The sequence below is a fragment of the Chrysemys picta genome, chromosome 8, assembly GCF_011386835.1.
Source record: "Chrysemys picta bellii isolate R12L10 chromosome 8, ASM1138683v2, whole genome shotgun sequence".
Lineage (NCBI taxonomy): Eukaryota > Metazoa > Chordata > Testudines > Emydidae > Chrysemys > Chrysemys picta.
The window spans coordinates 96,432,201-96,454,902 of NC_088798.1; the positions used below are offsets into that span (position 1 = coordinate 96,432,201).

At 42.8% G+C, this 22,702-nt stretch overlaps 1 protein-coding gene across 4 annotated transcripts in view; it reads left to right on the plus strand.

The window, feature by feature from the left end:
- The window catches only part of P4HA2 (prolyl 4-hydroxylase subunit alpha 2), a 54,917-nt gene that overhangs the window by 28,515 nt on the left and 3,700 nt on the right, over positions 1-22,702 (plus strand). For 2 of the 4 annotated variants that reach the window (XM_005297896.4, XM_065554988.1), the window contains 6 exons: positions 640-839; positions 3,548-3,724; positions 10,358-10,428; positions 14,551-14,650; positions 16,534-16,587; positions 18,824-18,889. In XM_005297896.4, the coding sequence (XP_005297953.1) occupies positions 640-839; positions 3,548-3,724; positions 10,358-10,428; positions 14,551-14,650; positions 16,534-16,587; positions 18,824-18,889 (668 nt within the window). Of the gene's footprint in view, positions 1-639; positions 840-3,547; positions 3,725-10,357; positions 10,429-14,550; positions 14,651-16,533; positions 16,588-18,694; positions 18,890-22,702 lie in introns of all 4 variants that reach the window. The other 2 variants (XR_010589893.1, XM_005297897.4) reach the window with 2 other exon arrangements.

Sequence of the window (22,702 nt, forward strand, 5' to 3'; positions counted from 1 at the left end):
TGCATTAATGGAAAAAATTAGTCTGTTTAATAGAAATGGTTGGGAAAAAAATATGAGGTGGCTTTGTCACATGTGAAACTTTTGCATCCTTTTGCAGTTTAGTTGATATTAGTCCCTGATATTTATAGGTCATATTCTCACTTATTTGTCTATTTAGTTACTTTAATAATTGATGCCTTGAATGACTTCTTATGGGTTCAGGGTTTTGCAGGGGGGTGGTTCTTCAGGTTCTGCAAGTAAAGAACGATGAATTATTTTATTTATATGCTACTTCCATCTTGTGTGTATACTTACATATATTTTGTTTTTGTTGTGTTTATATTTTATATAAAAACCATACAAATAAAATTAAAAGGATTACAGCCACCTCTGCAAGAGGACAAAAAAGGTGAAGAAACACCTTGAGCTCTCCCTCCGATTTATACAGCCGATCTGGCTTTCAGTTCTCATGGATTTCAGAGAGGGGAGCCCATTGTGTATCTTTGTGCCTCTGGTCTAAAACAATCTATATCTGGGGGAGGCTGGCACGGGCAGGATTGCTGGTGCAGTGTTGATGGGCTCAAGGCTTTCTCTGACTAGGTTACTGAGTTAGGATGAATGAATTCCATTTTTTTTTTCTTTTCATTCCCCCCAACCAAGATTCTGCTCACGAGAGGGCAGGCAGCAACCTGCGATATTTTGAGAAGTTGCTGGAGAAAGAGAGAGTGGCAAAGCTATTAAATAAGACGTCAACTATAAGAGAATCAGCAATACAAGGTGGGGTTTATGAGAGACCTGCTGACTACCTGCCAGAGCGTGATACCTATGAGGCTCTCTGCAGAGGCGAAGGTGTGAAAATGGTGAGAGAAGTACAAAGTGCTGACTTGGGACGTTCTTCCTACAGTACATGTTGCTGTATAGACCGCCAAGGGCTGTGTTCTGGTAGTTCCTATGGCTTATAATAAAGTTTGCAGTTTGATTTGTAGTGTTCCCTTCCAAAGCTACTTTCCAGGACACATGCTCCCTGCCAGATGCCACTGCCCCAGCAAGTATGTAACTGTGCCATCAGCAAGGGGTCTGTTTTCAAAAATCATCCCTTTCTATTCAGAAATATTCTGGGGGGAAATCAATAAAGGAATAGAAAATGTCTGCCTGTGAGGGGAAAGATGCAGTAGGTAAATTGAATCAACCACAGTGGTTGTGGTAGAATTTAGGTGACTCACTGGAATCTTTTTATGATATTATTGGAGTTTCTCTAACTCTGCATTTGGGATTCAGAATAGTGGGAACTCTGTGATTATCCCTAAGTGGTATCTGCTGGTGAATGTTGACCTGTTAATGGTGGCCTTTATATAGAAACAGAATCCATTAACTTACTAGCTGTTCCATCTCGTGTCGGCCCCTGAGTAAATGGAAGTCATTATTCTTTTTTAAATTACTATTATTTAAGCAATCTGCATAGTATCAATTTTTAAAAAATTCTCCTCTTTCCCTATCCCCATCATTCTCCCATAGACTAGCCCAGATGTTTACTTTTCTCTGCCGGTAGATGGTGAAAGGAACATAGTTTTGATGACTCTGCTTCTGCTGTACATAGGAAGCCTGTCGGCTGTGGTTTCTTGTCCCCCTTAGGTAGCAACAGCCCTTTCTGACTGAGCTGGGTTTCTGTATGTATAAGTAGGCTCACTGATGCAGGGCTTAGGTTCTTCCTAATGCGGAGTCATTTAGATATTGCACTTGGAAGAGTTGAGAGAGTGTTTCTTAATTAAGTCTACACTGGAACTTCCAGCTGTTTAACAACTAAGCGTTCGGAAGTCATAATATAAACCTACATAGAAAAAAGTGCTCTCCACTGCTCATTCACAGGGTGTTGCAAACGATTGTCCTTCCAGTGTGTCCGGTCAGCCATTCTGAACACTCATTGTAGCTGGGTGTGCTAGAAGCTTTTTTCTATCAAGGGTCTATCATGCTTTAACTATTGTTGAAATCAGTTGTCTTTATGGGGCAACCATTTTAGTCGCCATTATAGAGGGCAGAAGAGGAGTAGTCTCTGATACCTGTCTTCCAACGTGGCTGTAATTCCTAGGTTGGACACTGCTTTGGGGTCTTCTAGACTTTTCTTTTCTTTAAAAAGAACAGGAGTACTTGTGGCATCTTAGAGACTAACAAATTTATTTGAGCATAAGCTTTCGTGGGCTTTTGATGATGCGCTGGAGAGGTTAATAACAGAACACCACTAGCCGTCACCTTCAGCCCCCAACTAAAATCTCTCCAGCGCATCATCAAAGATCTACAACCTATCCTGAAAGATGATCCCTCACTCTCACAAATCTTGGGAAACAGACCTGTCCTTGCTTACAGACAACCCCCCAACCTGAAGCAAATACTCACCAGCAACCACACACCACAGAACAAAAACACGAACCCAGGAACCTATCCTTGCAACAAAGCCCAATGCCAATTCTATCCACATATCTATTCAAATGACACCATCATAGGACCTAATCACATCAGCCACGCCATCAGGGGTTCGTTCACCCGCGCATCTACCAATGTGATATATGCCATCATGTGCCAGCAATGCCCCTCTGCCATGTACATTGGCCAAACCGGACAGTCTCTAACGCAAAAGAATAAATGGACACAAATCTGACATCAGGAATCATAACATTTGAAGACCAGTAGGAGAACACTTCAACCTCTCTGGTCACTCAGTAACAGACTTAAAGGTGGCAATTTTGCAACAGAAAAGCTTCAAAACCAGACTTCAACGGGAAACTGCTGAACTTGAATTAATATGCAAACTAGATACCATCAACTTAGGCTTAAATAGAGACTGGGAATGGCTGAGCCATTACACACATTGAATCTGTTTTCCCAAGTTAAGTATCCTCCCACCTTCTTGTCAAACAGTCTGAAATGGGCTATCTTGATTATCACTACAAAAGTTTTTTTTTCTCCTGCTGATAACAACTCATCTTATTTAATTAGCCTCTTAGATTTGGTAAGGTAACTCCCACCTTTTCATGTTCTCTGTATGTATATATATCTCCTACTGTATGTTCCATTCTATGCATCCGATGAAGTGGGCTGTAGCCCACGAAAGCTTATGCTCAAATAAATGTGTTAGTCTCTAAGGTGCCACAAGTACTCCTGTTCTTTTTGCGGATACAGACTAACACGGCTGCTACTCTGAAACTTTTCTTTTCTTTGTTTCAGCAGTCTTGCTGCAAAGCCTTACATATAAAATACAGAATTCTAGCCAGTTGGCTACTTGCTTTGTCATTTGGTTTCCATAACCTGTAATTTATTATGATTTATAGAGGGTAGAATGTCACAGCTGTTACTTGGTAACATAGGGGAGAAAAGACTATTCGCTACTCTTTACTCACAGAAGATTGTAAAATAACAATCTGGGCCTTTACATTTTCTAAGCCAGATAGTGTGGACCTTCAGTTTCCCAATATCTTCGGTAACACAGTATAGAGGACACTTTGGTTTTGGTCTTAAACATTTAAAGAAAACAAATATGTGTGTGTGTGTGTGTGTTTGGGGACTTATATTTCAGACACCTCGGCGACAGAAGAGGCTGTTCTGCAGGTACCACAATGGAAACAGAAATCCCCATCTGCTCATAGCTCCCTTTAAGGAAGAAGATGAATGGGACAGCCCCCATATCGTCCGATACTATGATGTCATGTCTGATGAAGAAATAGAGAAAATTAAGGAGCTGGCTAAACCAAAAGTAGGTGTCCCCTCTTCTACTGTTTCCGTCTCACCAGTGCTTGCTGTTTCAGCACTTTATCTCTAGCAAGGAAAACTGAGCAAGTGGATTCAAAATGTCTAATTTCACATCCTGGACTATACAGTGCAGCTAAACTATGTGCGATGAACTTAGGGGTAAAACTTCCAAAACCAGCCTAAGTGATTTAGGAGCCTAAGGCCCAGATTTGTAAAGGTTTTTAGGCGTTGCTTTGATCAGTGTTGCGGGGCCAAACTTTCGTTTTCAAAAGTGACTCATAAAGAGCCTAAGTCCCATTAATTTTCAATGGAGACTTAGGCTCCTAAATCACTTTTTGAATACGATGCTTTTGAAGATTTTACTCTAGGGCATATCAAACATATATGATAACGTTGCTTCGGTTGTTAAACGCTTCCTCTTTTGTTTCTTTGGAGGTATATTTTATTGGGTTTATTTGATGATTACCGTAGTTTTTTGGTTGTAAAAGCAATGTTTTCCACCCTAAAACAAAGTATGTTAACCAGGATCTCAGTCTGATCTAGGCTGTTTCCATTGATGAATGGAGCTGCAGTGTTCTTCTGAAGTTATTGGTACAGAATTATTGCATTGCATAAAATATAACACATAGAGCATGCTTTTGTGTGTTCAACAACAGCTTACAGTCCTGAATGCTGGAACCTGTTATGAAAGAGGAGTATTGGTCAAGGTGAGGGCTTGACCTCCTTCATTTCCAAAGGTGCTTTAGGATCTCTAACTTCTACCTGGACAGCTGGGAAGAAGAGGGCTTGGTTCTTCAGCACCCCCTTCTCTGCCCTTAGGTGCATATCAAATGCAGTGCCAGCGTTGATTATGGGCTCAAGTCTTGGTGTGGTGCCTTTTTACCCAGACACTTTTAAGTTGTAGTGACACCATATATCATAAACGATGATATACTGTGTTGTACAGCTAATATGAACCTAACGTTTCTTTAGCCTTCCGGTGCTGCAATTGTCTTTCTTTACTTGCTAAACTGCAAAAGGGAAAATAATGGCAGTTCAAGACCAATTATAGATGTTAAGCTTGATTCATTCTGCTTTGCAAAGTCTGGCAAGACACTAAAATTAAAAGCATTTATATTGATTGTTATATAATGAATTATTCATGTTAATCGTTTCTTCTAGCTATTGCTGTAAACTATGCAATTAAAATACCAGTCAGGATAACCTTTCTGCATGTATTTCTGAATGAAATATTTTAAGATATAATTGGAAATGGAGTGAGAAATCGATACCTTTTAGGAACATGAATTATATTTAGTAAGTTTCTGAAGCTAGATTTCTGTGTGTATCAGCCAAGTGCCGTGGCAGAAAATGTTATTTCTCTTTGAAGACTCGCACCTCCATTAACTTACATTTTTTTCCTGATGCTTCACCATGATGACATGCTGTAAAACTGTCCTTGAGACTTCAAAAGCTTCAGATAAAACAAAAATTCAAACTAGCCTCTACCACTGGAAGTTTTTTCTAGTCTGGCAAAGCAAATGGGCTATAAATATAATAAGACAATAATTAACAATTGACTTAATTTAGTGTTTGCGCTGTTCAGGATTTCATTTATGAAATCACTTCTAGGTCTCTCTCACCAATTTTACATCAGTGTAGCTCCATTAACTTCAGTGAAACTACTCCCCATTCCTCACCAGTATATGTGAGGTCAGGATCAGGCCCAGTGTGTGTATGTAAATGTAATCATATTAGATGAGTTTATAAATATTCCCGCATAGTTGTTCACAAACTTAATTTTTCAGCATCTGTCTCAAACCTAACTGCTGGACTTACTTTGAAACCCATGGTGTTATGCCCAGAAGGGTGGAAAATATAACATTATGATGGGATAATTCCTAAATAAAATTATTGTAATTTCAGCCAGGAAACTTTATTCAGTAATCATTACAGTTTTACAGGCAGAGCTCTGTGAGGTAGTGTGTTACTGTCTTGGATTTGGAAAGGTTGGGAGCTCCCATGTTATCCCTAATATTCTAGAATATCTCCTCAAGAAATCTCTCCTCCCAGTTCCAAACATTATCTGCAGGTTTAAATGTTCCAAGACTTTGTCTTTGAAGAAAAGCAACATGCGTGTTTGAGACGGGATAGCTGTTCAGAGTGACGAGGTGTTTTTCACGCTCAATTTGCAAAATACAGTCATTTTTTAGTCAAATGTTAAAATTGCCTTCTAAACTAAATGAATCTGTTCCTAACGATCAGCTGTGAACCACTGGAAGCATCAATAAAACTGTTAATTGTACAGGCCAGGATTGCACTGGGACAGGTGTAGCATGGAAGCATATAGAATGTAATCTTAAATTTTCATAATGGCTTCTTCATAATACAGATGTACCAGATTAGACAAAGTTGCATCATAGAGAGGAATGTATAGAGCACATGTGTCAAACTCAAGGCCCGCGGGCCACATCCGGCCCGCCATACAATTATATCCGGCCCGCGAAATCGTTTTATATATCTGTTTTTAATGGCCCTGTGATATGACGCCCCAATAACACACACTACAAATCCCATGATGCAGTGCAATTGCCGCCAACGGCAAGCCGCGGTTCAAGTTCGCGGTCTGTTGATGTATACAACGCTAATATCAAATCAAAGCTAGACCCCAACAATGGCCAAGAGAAAAATTGATTCTGAAAACCGAGGCTTTCAAAGCCGGTGGGAGAATGAGTATATGTTTACTGAAATTGCAGGTAAACCAGTGTGTCTCCTTTGCGGGAGTAATATCGCTGTAATGAAGGAGTATAACCTAAGACGGCACTACGAGACGAAACATGAGAACAAATTCAAAAACCTGAGCGCAGGACAGAAGCTACAAAAGGTAGAGGAGTTGAAGAAGTATTTGACATCCCAGCAGACGTTTTTCACCAAAGCAAAATCACAAAGTGAAGCTGCTGTGAAAGCAAGTTTCATTGTGGCCGAAGAGATCGCCAAATCAGGATGGCCGTTTACCGAGGGGGAATTCGTAAAGAATTGTATGATGAAAGTGTGCGACGTCCTTTGTCCAGATAAAACGCGAGCGTTTGCAAATGTAAGCCTCAGCAGAAACACTGTTGCTAATCGGGTTTGTGAGATGGCGACTGATTTGAAAACACAGTTGATTGAAAGAGCAAAAGATTTTGTTGCATACTCCCTTGCCGTGGATGAAACTACTGATGCGACTGACACTGCACAGCTGGCGATATTTATCCGTGGTGTGGATTCCAATTTGTGCGTAACAGAGGAAATACTGGACATTAAATCGATGCACGGGACAACGAAAGGAGAAGACATCTTTGGAAATGTATTTCAAAGTGTAACCGACATGAAACTGCCGTGGGAAAAACTCGTTGGACTTACAACAGATGGCGCACCTGCTATGTGTGGTGAAAAAAATGGACTGGTGGGAAGGATGCGCTCAAAGATGCGGGAGGAGAACTGTGCCGGTGAGTTGACAGTGTATCACTGCATCATACACCAGGAATCGCTGAGTGCTAAAGTCCTAAAAATGGATCATGTGATGAACACTGTAACACAAACCGTCAACTTTATCAGAGCCCACGGTTTAAATCACCGCCAATTCCAGTCTTTTCTGCGGGAAATAGATAGCGAGTTTGACGATATGCCATATCATACGGAGGTCCGGTGGCTAAGTCGGGGAAAAGTTCTCAAAAGACACTTTGAGCTGCGAGAGGAAATCTGCCAGTTCATGGACAGTAAGGGGAAAGACTGCACAGTTCTGCGGGATGAAAAGTGGAAATGTGAGTTGGCGTTCCTGGCTGACATAACGTCGCATCTTAGCGCTTTAAACCTTCAACTCCAGGGACGGGAGCACATAATAACCGATATGCATGATGCAGTGAAGGCATTTCAAGTGAAGCTGCGCTTATGGGAGACACAAATGCACCAATGCAACTTGTCTCACTTTCCCTGTTGCCAAGTAATACGGAACCAAGAAAGTGCCACAGTTTTCCCAAATGCCACCTTTGCTGAAAAACTCAGCGCGCTGCGCACTGAGTTCGCACGGCGCTTCAGTGACTTTGAGGCACAGAAAAGTAACTTTGAGCTGCTTCGCAACCCATTTGCAGTCGATGTGGAAACCGCACCTGTAGAAATGCAGATGGAGCTGATAGAACTGCAATGTAACGGGACACTGAAGGCAAAGTACGACACTGCGGGGCCAGCACAGTTCACTCGCTTCATTCCTGAAGCGATGCCGCAGCTCCGCCAACATGCGGCTCGAATCCTGTCCATGTTTGGCAGCACATATCTGTGCGAGCAGCTGTTCTCTGTGATGAAAATTAACAAAACGTCACACAGGAGTCGCCTCACTGATGAACACCTGCAATCGATCCTGAGAATCTTCACAACACAGAACCTAACCCCAAACATAAACGAACTTGTTGCAAAGAAAAGACTCCAAGTATCAGGCTCTGACTAAATAGGACAAGAAAATGGAATGTTATGATTTGTTATGATTATACTTTTGCTTTAAATTCAATTTTTTATTTATATTTTCAGATTTTTTAATATTCCAGCATGTACAGATTTTGAATGTATTGTATTGACAGGATATTTTTTTATGAAGAGCAAAATATTTTAAGTTGAAATGTATTTATTTTGGAATGATATCCTGTATTTTGGTTCATATTAATGGTTAAAAAACATAAATATTTAGTCTGTTAAATAAATGGTTATACTGTTCGGCCCGCGAGTTTTGAGTTTTGGCCCCCTGTGCAATTGAGTTTGACACCCCTGGTATAGAGCCTTACTGAACTCAGATTTATAATGCACAGTCAGGCTGGGTTCTAGGAAAAGCTGTGCCGTTGAAATACTGAAGAAGCAGCCTGGGGTGGGGCTGGAGAGAGAGAAAACTGAAAGTGAACTGAGACTTCTGCATGAAAAGAAAAGCTGTTGTGCTGTTAAGTAGGAAAGAATGAAATTTATAGTAGAGCAGAATTTTAATAAAGATGCTATAAAGCCCAGAAATCATATATTGCACGCATTGTTTGTGTATTGGTTTAGGAATGAAATCTGGGGTGTTTTTGTTTTGTTTTTAATCCGCTATTACTAATTATATGTTGTTGTCAGGTCTACCGTGAGCTGAATAAACAGTTTAAAGTCAAGAAGACAAGCTTTTACAGAGAAATGGAGTATTCTAGCACCACACAAATGAGATACCAATTAATAAGTTTGTAGCCAGGCATATTTTAGCTTCTCTTCTTGTTCAGGTCAACTGGTGACCATAGAAAGAAACCATATGGGGAACCCAAAGGAAATGGAGGGTAATGAGGAGTTTGGCAAGCTAAATTATATTACAGAAAGCAACACTTCATTGTCCAAATAAAGAAAAACATTGTCAGCCTGACTTCCCTGCTGTGAATTATGGAGCAGGATTCTGGAACAAAATACCAAATTAGTCAGAATTATGGGGAAAATTGTGCCAAGAACTGCGGGTAGAGACAAGAAACCTAACAAGCAGATTGGAAGGGAAACAGGAGAATGACGCATTTGGGGAAATATGAAGGAAAATGTGATTATGGATTGGAAAAAGATACAAACGTGTAGAAAGATTGTGATTGAATGGGAGGGTGACATGTAAGTAAGTGGGTTTGGCACTCTTCACCTTCAAAGTGATGTAACTTGTTCATCCCAACAGCATCCCTGTAGTGTAGGCAAAAATTATGCATCTTACAGATGTAGAAACTGAGGCACAGTGAAGTGAAGTGACTTGCCCAAGGTCACACAATAAGACCATGTTAGAGCTGTGGTTAGAACTCAGGAGTTCAGTGTTCATTCTGCTAGGCCATAGTGCGGAACATTCTCACCTGATCCAACAGCAGATACATCCCCAGCTGGGAACTCTTGTTCCCAGCACTCGTGCCTAGTAAACCCAACACTAAGAGAAATAAGAGCTGGAAATGAGCCTGTGCACTTCCAGCGAGGCAATATCTATCAAGTACACAGGTTGAGGACTTTCTTGCTCTGATGAGCATGCTCCCTTGTGATGTCAGTGAGCCGGATCTTGTGAATTCCTCAGCTGCCTGCACTGTAATGCCTAACCTACTTCATAACAAAGTCATTGTTTTTCTCGCCTGCTCCTTGAGAATACTGAATGCAATTCTTGTGATTTATCCCAGCCCACCTTTCAAATAGTCTGGCTGAATCCATAGAATATCCAAGAGTTAACTTTCTTTCTTCTCTGTCAGTAAGGATGCAAACTTCATGGGTCATTAATTTTCTGTTCTTTCTTCTTGCTGATACTGACCCAAGCCATACTCCAGACAACAGGACTTTCCAAACCTATTCGTCAAGCAACGTCAAATTATAGCTTTAACGGATACCATGGTTTATGCAGCCCCTTAGCCAGATTCTAATCAGGAGGATGACCGCTCTATCCCATACACTTTGCATCATAGACTGTTCTAGTGTGAAATCAGAATAAGCTCCAGATTGGAGCTAAGAATTTCACCCAGAAATATATCTAATCCAGGAATTCGGAGTCTGGCAGTTGGGGAGGGAAATAGACAATTGGTAGAATTTTGAAACAGTTTTTTTTTTTTTTTTAACTATTTATTCTTTGATAATTTTGTCCCTGGCATTTCTTTTGACACAGTTGGCACGAGCCACAGTACGTGACCCCAAAACAGGTGTCCTCACAGTGGCCAACTACAGGGTATCAAAAAGGTAAGATGACTGTGAGAGAGCTTGCATCCTACTGTTTTGTTTTCGAACTCCACTCAACCTGAAGACAGTGCTGTAGCTGTCACTAGTCCACATGCTCTTCTTAACATTCTTCCCTTGTCTGCCTGCTTTAATTGACAATGTAGAATGAAGAATGCTATCTATCTGATTAGATCGCTTTAATTGCATGTACTGTGTTTTATACTACATCTAAGATTAGGCAGTGAGTTTTATGGCCTTTAATTAATGCTTTTTGTTTTTGTATTCTGGAGGTTGAATGTGTGCAAATTCTGGTGCCTTAGGTGCTTTACGAGACTCATATAGACAAGAATCTCTATTACTTTAAATAGCAATAACACTAATATTAACTCTAAAGATACTTTACTTTAATTCTGAACTTAAGGATTTATGAATCCTTATGTTAATGTACAATTTAGAATAATATAATAGAAATTTAATATGCAGGATTTTTGTGTGTGGAGCATCTGTCCAGCTTTACTGATCTAAAAACACAAATATTTTTGTCCCTTTCCTTTTGGCGACAAGAAGACTTGTACCAAATGGTTTTCAAACAAAACTCAAAATATACAGTTTGGAATATCGAGCAGTATTATAATACTTTGCACATAAAGTCTCACAACACCTTGCTGACGTTGAAAATTGTTATAACAGTTATGCCTCTAGAAAGGTTAAACTTTCATAGATTAATATATTTTTAAGATCAAAAGGGTCCATGTGGTCGTCTGGTCTGATCTTTTGCATAAGCCAGGCTATAGAACTTCCCTGAATTAATTACTTCTTTAAGTCCAATACCTGTAGTTGAACTAGAGCAGCCGTTCTCAAACTGTGGATCGTGACCCCATTTTAATGGGGTCACCAGGGCTGGCTTAGACTTGCTGGGGCCCAGGGCCGAAGCCGAAGGCAAAGCCCGAGCTCCACCGCCCAGGGCTGAAGCCAAAGCCCAAGGACTTCAAACCTGGATGGCAGGGCTCAAGTTATAGGTCCCCTGCCTGGGTCTGAAGCGCTTGGGCTTTAACCCCCCTTCCCGCCCAGGGCATTGGGGCTTTGGCTTTGCCCCCCACCTAGGGCAGAGGGGCTTGGGCAGGCTCAGGCTTCGGTCCCCACTTCTGGGGTCGTGTAGTAATTTTTATTGTCAGAAGGGGGTCGCGGTGCAATGAAGTTTGAGAACCCCTGAACGAGAGCATATCTTTTTAGAAAAACTTCTAATGGTGAATAGAGAGGTTTGGAGACTATACAATGTAACCACGTCAACACCCTTTTAAATCCCTCCATTGCCTTCACTCTACTGTATCAAGTTTGAGGGTCTACACTTAGGGTGACCAGATGTCCTGATTTTATAGGGACAGTCATGATTTTTGGGCCCCCTCTCCACACCCGTGCCTCCTGACAGGCCCCCTGCCCAGAACTGCTGACTCATCCAACCCTGCCCCCCAGCTCCTTGTCCCCTGACCACCCCCTCCAGAGACCCCCCCCCACCCTAGCTGCTCCCCCAGGACCCTCCTTGCTCCCTGTCCCCTGACTGCCCTGACCCCTATCCACCCCTGCCCCCTGACAGACCCCAGGACTCCCATGCCCCATCCAACCCCTCCCCCCCCCCGCTCCCTGACTGCCCCCTCCAGAGACCCCCCCCGTCCTTAACCTCCCCCCACCGGGATCCCACCCCCCTATCCAATCCTCCCTGTTCCCTGACTGCCCCCACCCTTTATCCAACCCCCCGCCAGCCCCAGACCCCTTAACATGAGGCTCCTAGCAGCATGTTTGGCTCTGCGCAGAGCCAGACGTGCTGCCCAGTGGGAGTGGGCTGCCACGCCCCTCAGAATGCTGCACACGTGGCGGCATGGCTCCGGATGAGTGGGGAGCGTATCTGCCTCCACGCAGAGCCAAACACTGCCCCGCGGGAGCACGCAGCCCCAGCACCTGGAGTGCTGCGCGCGCGACGGCATGGCTCCAGGGGAGCGGGAGAGGCCGACGACTTGCTGTGCTCGGCCGGGCACTCCGGCCTGGGAGCGCGGACCCCGCGGCTTGCTGCACCGGGAGAGTGGGGCCATTTCCCCACCCCTGCATTAGGGTGTGCCTGGGCACACCCTGTGTGCACACCTATGCATATTATATTTCCTTTTTAAGGTTAATCAGTCTTATCTCCTGTCCCTCCCTCGTCAAGTTCCTGCAGATCATTTGCTCAGATTCTGGATGAGTGCTAGGCACTAATCTGTGCTACACTAAGGCTGGTTGCTGCCGGAGTAAGCCAGTAGATTGTAAACATGATGGGGAAGGGCAGGAAAATCTTCCAGCATTTCAAGGCAAGATTTCCATTGACTTCAGTGGGCTTTATGTCAGGTCCAGCGAGTCCAGTTGCTTCTCTCTACTGCATCAGTTCACATGTTAAATTCATCTTCTCAAGGAAAAGGACGTTTGTTATTTCCCGTTCCCTTCCCCCAATATCAGGAGGGCCAGGACTGTGGGTTTCCTCAGGCTTAAAGGCTGGTTGTGCTACATTTCAACTGCAGCATGCACATTTTCAACCTCCTAGTCTTCTGATTATTACCTCTACCCTACTTCCTTGCATGATGTTTTCCACCTCCTTTGCTGGCTGTGTTTTCATTTTTCTTGTTCAGGAAAATCAGACCTATATAGAGAGTATCCAGCATCCTGCAACACTGTCACACAGCATCTTCTGAGGGAAAGTCTTTTTTGAAATCCAAAAATCAGTCAGATTTTGCACCTAGACAACCAGAAACATGCACCTAGATTTCCAGTGCTAAATCTCAAGGTGGAAATGTTCCCTGGAAGTTTTGCTTAAAGGCCGAGATCACAAACTGAGTCATGCTAAAAACAGAATATAGTGATTTGATAAGGGGAGGAGGGAATCACGGTGATGTCTCCATCTTGTGTTATCTTGGGTAGGGATATCTGATGGACAGGGCAGTCTGTGGTTGCAGGACAGGTTTTAACGGAAGGCACATTTTTTTTTTTTTTTTAAACTAGTGAGTAGAATGGGTTCCTGTTATCTAGCAGTTGGCAGAATAACTGCACATTTCAGGAACAGCAGACATGTTTATGTGCTTAACCCAACAAAGGTTTGCATAGCAGCCAGGTCAGTACAGCTTCAGCTGATGGTGATGGGTTGCACTGGCCCAAAAAATACATGTGCTTGTCTTTACCGTCTGTACCCCGTGGTTGCAGTCTCTTCAGTGTATATGAGAGTAACATTTTTCAAAACAAACCAACTTCGTCAGCATCACAAGCCTGCAAAACTGCATTCTCCCAAGTTTGTGGGTTGTTGTTTTTTTTAGATGATCACAAGATCTGTAGCTAGTTCCTCATTACAGCTAACTCCATAACTGCCACGGTGGTTCTGGATGCACCATAAAAACCTATCAGAATCTTTGAAATCACTCTAGCTCTTGAAAAGCTGCAAATTGCTCAGCTTTTTCACCTATCAAGATTTTATATAAGGGAGCACTTTTGCCGCTGATTTGCTTAAGCCACATAAGCTGGCGTTGCTCCAGCTTTTCAGAAGTTACTGCCTTTGACTGTTCTTTGCATATATGCTCTGTCACACTTTTCAACAAATAAATAGTGTCAGCAAGTGGCCAGCACCTCAGACAATGAAGCCTAAAATGTCTCAAATTGGGGAACTAAACTCAGAGAAAATGAGAAAGTTTTGGCTTACGTGTGTGAATAAGAATGTTGATGGCCCTTTGTTAGGCCTGGAAGCTCTTTACTGTATTCTCACCTTCTAGTTTCGAGAAAGAGCACCCACTTTTTGCAGTTTTTATTAGTAAAAGTTTTACTATATCTGTGCAAAAACCAAAACCAAAGCTTTCACACCTGCTTCTGCTGTCTGTGAACGAAACTAAATTTGAAGTACTTCGCAGGTGGCAAAACCTTGCAGAAACCACCAAAGGTTCTGGTATAGAGTCACATGTGGTAAAGCTGTGTCTGGCAGAGTGAAGGAGTATGCAGTGTAGTGGGAGCCGCGTTGGTCCCAGGATATTAGAAAGACAAGGTGGGTGAGGTAAAATAATGAAGTAGGGCTGTTGTGAGTCTAACATTGGATTTCTCATTTATTTTTTGCTCTTTTCCCCTCGCCTCTGTACCCAGTTCATGGTTGGAGGAACACGATGACCCTGTTGTTGCCAGAGTGAATCACCGAATGCAGCATATCACGGGATTAACAGTAAAAACAGCTGAACTATTGCAGGTTGGTTCTGATATTTCTTACCTGGGTTAACATCGCAATGTTCTGTAAGCAGCTTCCACGCGCGCCAGCCAGTCGGGTGGGTCAGGATTTGGCCTTACGTGGAAGTGAGTATAGGAAGGGGATATTTTCCCAACCATCTCACTCAACAGCTATCAGAAGGCCTAAGCAATGCAGAGCACATTCCCATGGTGTAGGTGGGCAGGGACCCCATGAGAGTGTCAGTGTAGGCATTCCACTTCCTGCTACAGAGCCGTGCAATGGGGCAGTTTGTTCTCCCTGTGGGTAGCAAACGTGGAAGGACAGAGGGCAGCCAAGGAATAAGACGTGGAGCCAGAGAATCTGCATCACTGGTAATCCATTAGCCAGTACTGCCATTCAGAGGGAGGTGCAGCAGCCCCACCCCAAGGGGAGGATTCTTTTTCTTAGTTCAGCAGCGATGTAGGTCCATTGAAAGCAGTGGTTCCCAAACTAGGGGCGCAGCTTGTTCAGAGTAAGGCCCTGGCGGGTCGGGCCGGTTTGTTTACCTGCCATGTCCGCAGGTTCGGCCAATCGCAGCTCCCAGTGGCTGCGGTTCGCAGCTCCCAGTGGCTGCGGTTCGCCACTCCAGACCCGTCCCTCGGCCCGCACCGCTTCCTGCAGCTCCCACTGGCCGAGAACGGCAAACCGCAGCCACTGGGAGCTGCGATCAGCCGAACCTGCGGATGTGGCAGGTAAACAAACTGGCACGGCCTGCCAGGGGCTTACCCTGAACAAGCTGCTCCCCTAGTTTGTGAACCACTGATTTAAAGAGTTCTCTGTACTTGGGCTTTGGGCAGGGATCCAAGATTTGGCCAAAAGAAAAAGTCTTTAAGTGAAGATTCCTGGTTGGGAGGAAAATAACGTCCTTATTGCTGTTGCCTTTAGGACCCTCTAGAGAAGGCTATGAAGACTGTGAGCCCTGCTCCAGCCCTTTTGTACTATTCTGATGATACAGAGGGAATGTGAATTGTCTGCATCTTGTGCCTAGGGAATGGTCCTGCAGTAAGGGGTTCCATAAGTGGCACAGAGCTGCCAGAACAGCTCTACCTCCCCCTTGTAGACTGCAGTTTTGGAGGCGTGTCAGAACATGGCTGGAGCACTGCTGCTCTCTGGCTATTCTCAGGTGCCAGATAGCCGCTTAGCGGCTGTGGCAGCTGGGTAGAGTATAGAACAGCCCTGAGGCTGCACTAAATCATGTCAGGAGGCAAAGGGCGGTTTAAATCCACCTTTGATACTCCCTGTCCCTCTACAGGTCCATGAATGAAACTGGCCATGCACCTTCTAAAGCCAGGCTCTCTAGATGGAGCTTTAACAGACTCACAACCTCTGTGGATCAGGCACATAGAGGAGCACATAATACACCCTGGCCAGTATATGTGTTATATTGAAGTGGAAAGAGGTGGTGGACAAGCATGTGAAAAATCATTGTTTCTATTCTTTCATTTGTTAGCCTCTTGCTATAATAGTCAAACATTCTAACAGAACATTGCCAAAGGACCAGCACTTCCAGCTTTATTTTTTGTTAAAAATAGTTTCTGCTTAATATTTTAAAATAGTTTCTGAATTATCCAGCAAGAGAAGACGGTTATAGTGACCACATTCAATTAATTAGATATCCCTTCAATGTAATAAATTTTTTTCCCTCTTACTTTGTATTTATTTATGTATTCATATGTTTATTTTGGGATAGAAAAAGGGTGGATTAAACGTAACATGTGACAACATAAGAGTGCAGTGCAGTCCTGTCAAGAGCCACGTCCTCTACATGTGGATATGGTTTGGATCTTTGCCTTCAAGAAGAAAATATTTGTCCTCCCAACTATCTAATGTGCAATTAAATGTGTTTGTTTCCCCTCACAACCTAGGTTGCTAATTATGGAATGGGAGGACAGTATGAACCACATTTTGATTTCTCAAGGGTAAGATCACAGTGTCATACTCATTCTACATTAATGCTAAATGCAAATAGTACTTTAAAATAAGGTTCATTTTGAGAGATGGCATAATGTTTGTTTTCATGAAAAATGATTTTAATATTAACCTAGGGCCTGACCGTGCAAGGTGGCCAGTGACCTCTGTTCCTGTTCGCTTGGATATTTAACAGCTTGCAGGAGGTATTTGGAAACTTGCAGGATTGGGTCTCCGAGTACCAGGCAGAAAGAGACAGTAGGAGTCCACAAGTGCCACCTAAACACAGTCAATGACCATGCCAACCCTACTGGGGAGCTATGGGTCACTGTCCTTTTTGGATGTATTCCATTTATAACTGCTTGGTTTAAACCAATGTTTTGTTAGTGTGTTATGGTTAAATCCGAATTCAGATTTTGGTCCTGTATTTGGACCCACTAGCATGGACTCCCTGCACCCATCAGAATCCCACTAATTTTATGAGCACATAGTTCCACAGTAATGTTTCTGAATACAGGATCGGGGCCTTCGTCAGCATTAAAACAAAACTTTAACCCTGACGGCTCATGTTCAATACCAAACTTTTACTGCTCATAAACAAGTTTTGGCTTGTTAGCTTTACTGAACATCACTTTCCTGTTAACTTGGAGTCTGTGTAATCTCTTGATGCAAATAAATACATTTATATTCTCTCTAAAGACTTTGAACTAAAGGAGGTTGATAGAATCTCAATAAAGAACGCAAATTATCCATCAAATTGGACAGCATAATCTTTACTCTTGGATTAGGCACTTAGGAAGGAGCTGCACTTGGAATTTAGCTAGTAATTGCTGCCAAAGTTAAGGCAAGGCAACAATTAGACTCAGTATGGGTTTGGACTGGTCCTCTCCGCCCTACGTGCATTGCAGATTTCCATATTTTGCAATCTCCACGCAAGTTTGCAGCTCTTTGTTTCCTCACAGAACTTTGTACAGTGATTTTTATTATTTTTTAATATAAAAGTATGTCCCACTTTAAGCACTAATGTCCATCACTCAAAACTTTCAGACCTGGTTTTAGGAACCAAAACTCCAAAATCTTCACATAGGCTGCATTTGGCAGAAATGCTGGAAGCCTGTGATGGTCCAAATTTTAAACATTGTTGGTTTCAATTTGGTTGTGTATGTTTTAAATCACAGTGCCTTTTGTGAACCCATTTCAGGACAGACATGTATTCTTGCATCCAAAATTGATTTGAAATAATTTATATTTTTGAGTGGCTTTTTTTTTTTAATCCTGATTTCCTCCATTACCTGTCTAATCTTCAGGACTTTCTTGTTGTTCCTTCGAAACAATGCATCTTAACATCTCCTGGCTGAAGTTCCTTATTGCTTTTGGCACTTGAGACGTTAAAATACATTGTCACTTGTATCGTGCGATGGGAGGTGATGGATGCCACTCCTAAACTGACTTCAGTATGTGATCCTAAACAATAATGAGTGAGGCCTCCAAGCATTTTCTGGGGATTAATGATAAATTGGGATTCTTGTTCCATTCATTAATCCCAGACAGTTGGCAGTGTCTGGCTGGTGTCATTATTGCTATTACAACCTGTCACAGTTAGCTAAAAATACTCTGCTCCTTTTCCCGGAGCAGAGTATCTTATATATGGGAACAGTTGGTTAGACCTGTACTGTTGCTGCTGCATCAGACATTTAGGAGAAGCAGGGGTCTGATACAAAGCCCGCCGAAGTGAATGGGGATCTTTCCATTGACTTCAGTAGGCTTTGGATCAGGCCCAGTCATACCAATACAGCTGCCATTCACACTGAAAATTTCATAAGGGTTATATTTATTTGCAGAATGTTTGTGCTCTATGCCCTAATATTTCCATTCAGACGCTTCTGATTGCTGAAGAACTGCATTGATTCAATTCTACGTATACTTTCTCAACGTGCACATTGCATGCTTTTGCAAAACGTAGTTTGGCTGCAAGACGTAATGCCTTTATATGCGACTCCATATAAAGTGTCCACATTTTGTGTCAAACTACTGGAATTGTTTCTGCAGAGAGTTACACGCATGTAACATTAGTGTGAGCCTGTTTGGAACTTGGGTTAAAGTTGTTATCTATTACAGCGACCCTTTGACAGCACACTCAAAACGGAAGGAAATAGGCTAGCAACGTTTCTTAACTATGTAAGTACCTCTGCGTCCTTGTTGTTTGTGCTCTTGAAGTTTGCAGTTGATTCTCATTTAATTTTATAGAAAGATGAACCTGATGCTTTCAAGCGTTTAGGGACTGGAAATCGTGTGGCCACTTTTTTAAACTATGTAAGTATGATAATCCTGTACGTGTCGAGTGATGCTTTCCGAAGCATCACTTTTACAAATAACCAGTTGCACAAGCTGTAGTACAGACTCACTAAAAAGCTATAGCATCTGAAAATGGGTATTTCCTTGTTCTCACGCCATCTGTTGCTATCACTGTTCAGTATCGTTTAACCCCAATGTGGAAAACATAATTTGAATAGAGACTAAATGTTTCTCTTGTTTACACTGGAACAAATCCATTGACTTCACTGGATTTGCACGGGTGCGAGAGGAGAATTTGACTCCGAAGTTTCAAAGTGAAACTTTGAAAGAGGCTGAGTGATTTCAAACATAACCTTTCACTCAGCATCCTAGCCATCAGATGTTTGTCAAGGGGACTTCCATCTTTTTCACCGGTGTCTGATAGCACTTGATGTTGTGGATTTTCTGGCAGTTTCCTCTTTGTAACTCTCCGCTCAAAGCTAGTATACTGTAGTGTAGTTATTACCTTTGCAAATGGAGACATGACTAACAAAACGCTACTTCAGTTAAGAAACTCTGCTATAAATGCAAGTACTGAAAATAAAGTAATGTTAGCATGGGGCATTTCCAGCATGGAACCTAAGGGCCATATACACTAGATTTCCCTGAATCATCCCCACTGAAATTAATGAGCGTTCTGCAAGCAGATTCCAAGCTGTATATTACCCTGGCTATGTTTGCCTGGCTGTTTTATTCTGACAGTGACATAGAGGTTATCTGATAACTATCTCAATAGTTTGGGTCTTCAGTCCTGTTCTATAATGAACAGGGGGAGGGAGGGATAGCTCAGTGGTTTGAGCTTTGGCCTGCTAAACCCAGGGTTGTGAGTTCAATCCTTGAGGGGGCCAGTTGGGGATTGATCCTGCTTTGAGCAGGGGGTTGGACTAGATGATCTCCAGAGGTCCCTTCCAACCCTAATAATCTATGATTCTATGATTCTATGATAATATAGTTTGTGGGTGATGCAGGGTAGGTGTCACCCCATTTGCAAAATGTTTTGAATGAGTTGGTATTTCAAATGTCTAGTGCAGCTTATAAAAACAACCAGAAACAACTTGACTGAAACAATGAAACAGTTGTCTGAAACAGTGGTCCCAAATGGGTCTGTTAGTTAGGATGAAATTTCAGTGGCCGTAGCTCATATTGGGCTTTTCACATTTTCTGAACAGCCTTGACTGAGATTAAAAATAATAATAATGAAATACATTGTCAGTACTACCTGTACAACAGCAAATTTCCCTTAGTATATGACATGTACAGCATGTCAGTATGTCCAAGGTGCCTATTATAAAAGATTTTGTTGCTGAAATGTAGGTTTTTAATTTGCCAAGCTGCATGCACTATGCTTTCTAGATTGGGGAGAGAGGGAATTGGCCCTTAATGCCAATGGCATCCTGTGCCCTTTTATTGTAGGTACCAAGTTGGACACCAAAGTATCGTAATGACCAAATCAAATCAAAATGAGAAAGTGTGATGGTATTTGGGGCGGTAATATTTACAAAACACAAGATCCAATCCTGCTCCCATTGATGGCAGTAGTGGTTTGGCTGTTGATTCTGCTCTCTTTGAAGTCAAACCCAGTTTTATACCTCTTCATCGGGGGCCTGATCTAAAGCCCCCATTGAAATCAGTGGAAATACATAGAGACATTTCTGACCTATCAGTCTTCGTCCACAAAGGAAACCTGCACAACCTTTCAAAAGATGAGCCTGAACAGATGGACTGAACAGAGACACTGAGTTTATGGCTTATTACAACAACCTGAAACGCACTAATGCCCTCTTTTTGTCCTATGATTGCAGAGGTGTTAACAGGCCACTCTTGTGCTGTTCAACTTATGCTAAACTATCTGTTCCACCTTGGGTTTAACTGTGATGCTCACAGTACCTTTCCCAGACCTGAGGAAGAGCTCTGTGTGGCTCGAAAACTTGTCTCTCTCACCAACAGCAGTTGGTCCAATAAAAGATACTACCTCACCCACCTTATCTCTCTATATAACATATACATGTGAAGTGAACAAAAATCTTTGGTTGCTTTGAGAGCCTTAAAGAATGGACCAAGCTGAGACGTTCTGAGGATCTCCCAGACCAGTAAGGTGTTCTCTCACTTTCATGCATTATAACTTCAGGTGCCTTACTGCTGTGCTGCTGTAGCTCAAAGCCCTGACACCAACAGCATGCTTAAAGGTCTCACCCTGCTTACCACCAGCCTACTTACTCTCAGCAACCCTTCCCATTCTGAGTCCCCAAATCCATCCACTCCAAGTTCTTAACTACCAGACACTAAGGGCAGGTCTTCACTACTCACTGGATCGGCGGGTAGAGATCGCTCTATCGGGGATAGATTTATCACATCTTGTCTAGATGCGGATAAATCAATCCCCAAACACACTCCCCATCAACTCTGGAACTCCAGCTCGCGAGAGGTGGAAGCGGAGTCGACAGGGGAGCGGCAGTGGTCGACTCGCTGCCGTCCTCACGGCCAAGTAGGTCGACCTAAGATACGCAACTTCAGCTACGCGAATAGCTATTCGCGTAGCTGAAGTTGCGTATCTTAGGTCGACCCCTCCTCCCCCCAGTATAGACCAGGGCTAAGTCTCTTCCCCTGTGGTTCGTCACCCCTGAAGGAGTGAAACCTGTTCCCCCGTTACCAGCTAACTTTGGGGGACACACTCCACACAGTTTGCACAACCTGTTTGGGGGTAAAAATAAAAGGTTTATTTAATAGAAAAAACACAGATTCAAAGATGAAATAGTAAGGAAGACAAATACATACAAGTTACACAGAAAATAAACATAAAGACCCAGCCTCAGGTCTTTACATTTATACATCAGATAAAAATCCCTTTTCTAATACAACTGCCTATTGCCTTTGCTCAGTTTCCTAGCATGCCCCCTACCTCTAAGGGGGGAATCCAGTGTTCACAAACAGCCCCATGACTTCAAGACTGTCCCTCAGTTCTGGATCCTTTCACTTCAAACCCTTTTCCTTTTAACGGTTTGCGGGGGTAGGGATTCTTTCTCTCAGATCTGGTCTACACTACAGACCTATACCGGGACCGGGAGAACTACATTGCTGAGGGATGTGAAAAAGCCACAGTCCTGAGCAACGTAGTTATATCCCTAACCCCTATGTAGATGGCACCATGTTGGAGAACCTCTCCCACCAACATAGCTACCGCTTCTCGGGGAGGTGGATTAACTATGCCGACAGGAGAGCTCTCTCCCATTGGGATAGAGTATCTTCATTAAAATGCTACCGTGGCGCAAGCTGTAGCGTTTTAAGTGTAGATCTGTCCTCAGACTGTGTTCATTTATGGTGAGGGAAATTCCCTCCTTTTTCAGTTTGGCAAGACAGGGAGTTTTCTTTTCAATTTCAAGTTGTTTCAGTGTTTTCCCATTAACTTATCTTTGCCTGGCTGGACAATGGATGGGTACTTGAAGTTAGTTTTGTGTAAACAACTAGCTTGGGAGGTATACATGAAATTGTAGTACTAGTCATGAGCAATGATATGATTTGGTCAGGGAGGTCACTGATTCTGTGATTTTAACACATCTCCATGACTTTTGGCTTTAGCTTCGGCTTCAGCTTCAGCCCCAGATGGTGGGGCTCAGGCTGTCAGCCCCAGACTTTGGCTTCAGCTCTGCCGTGACCATACGCTGACTTTGTCCTTTCTACCAAGACTGTTCTGTGAATTTTGCTTAATTTTACTGTAACAAAATCATATCCATAGTCAGGAGCATATTACTGTACATACATGAATACATAGATTCATAACCATAGCCTGTATAC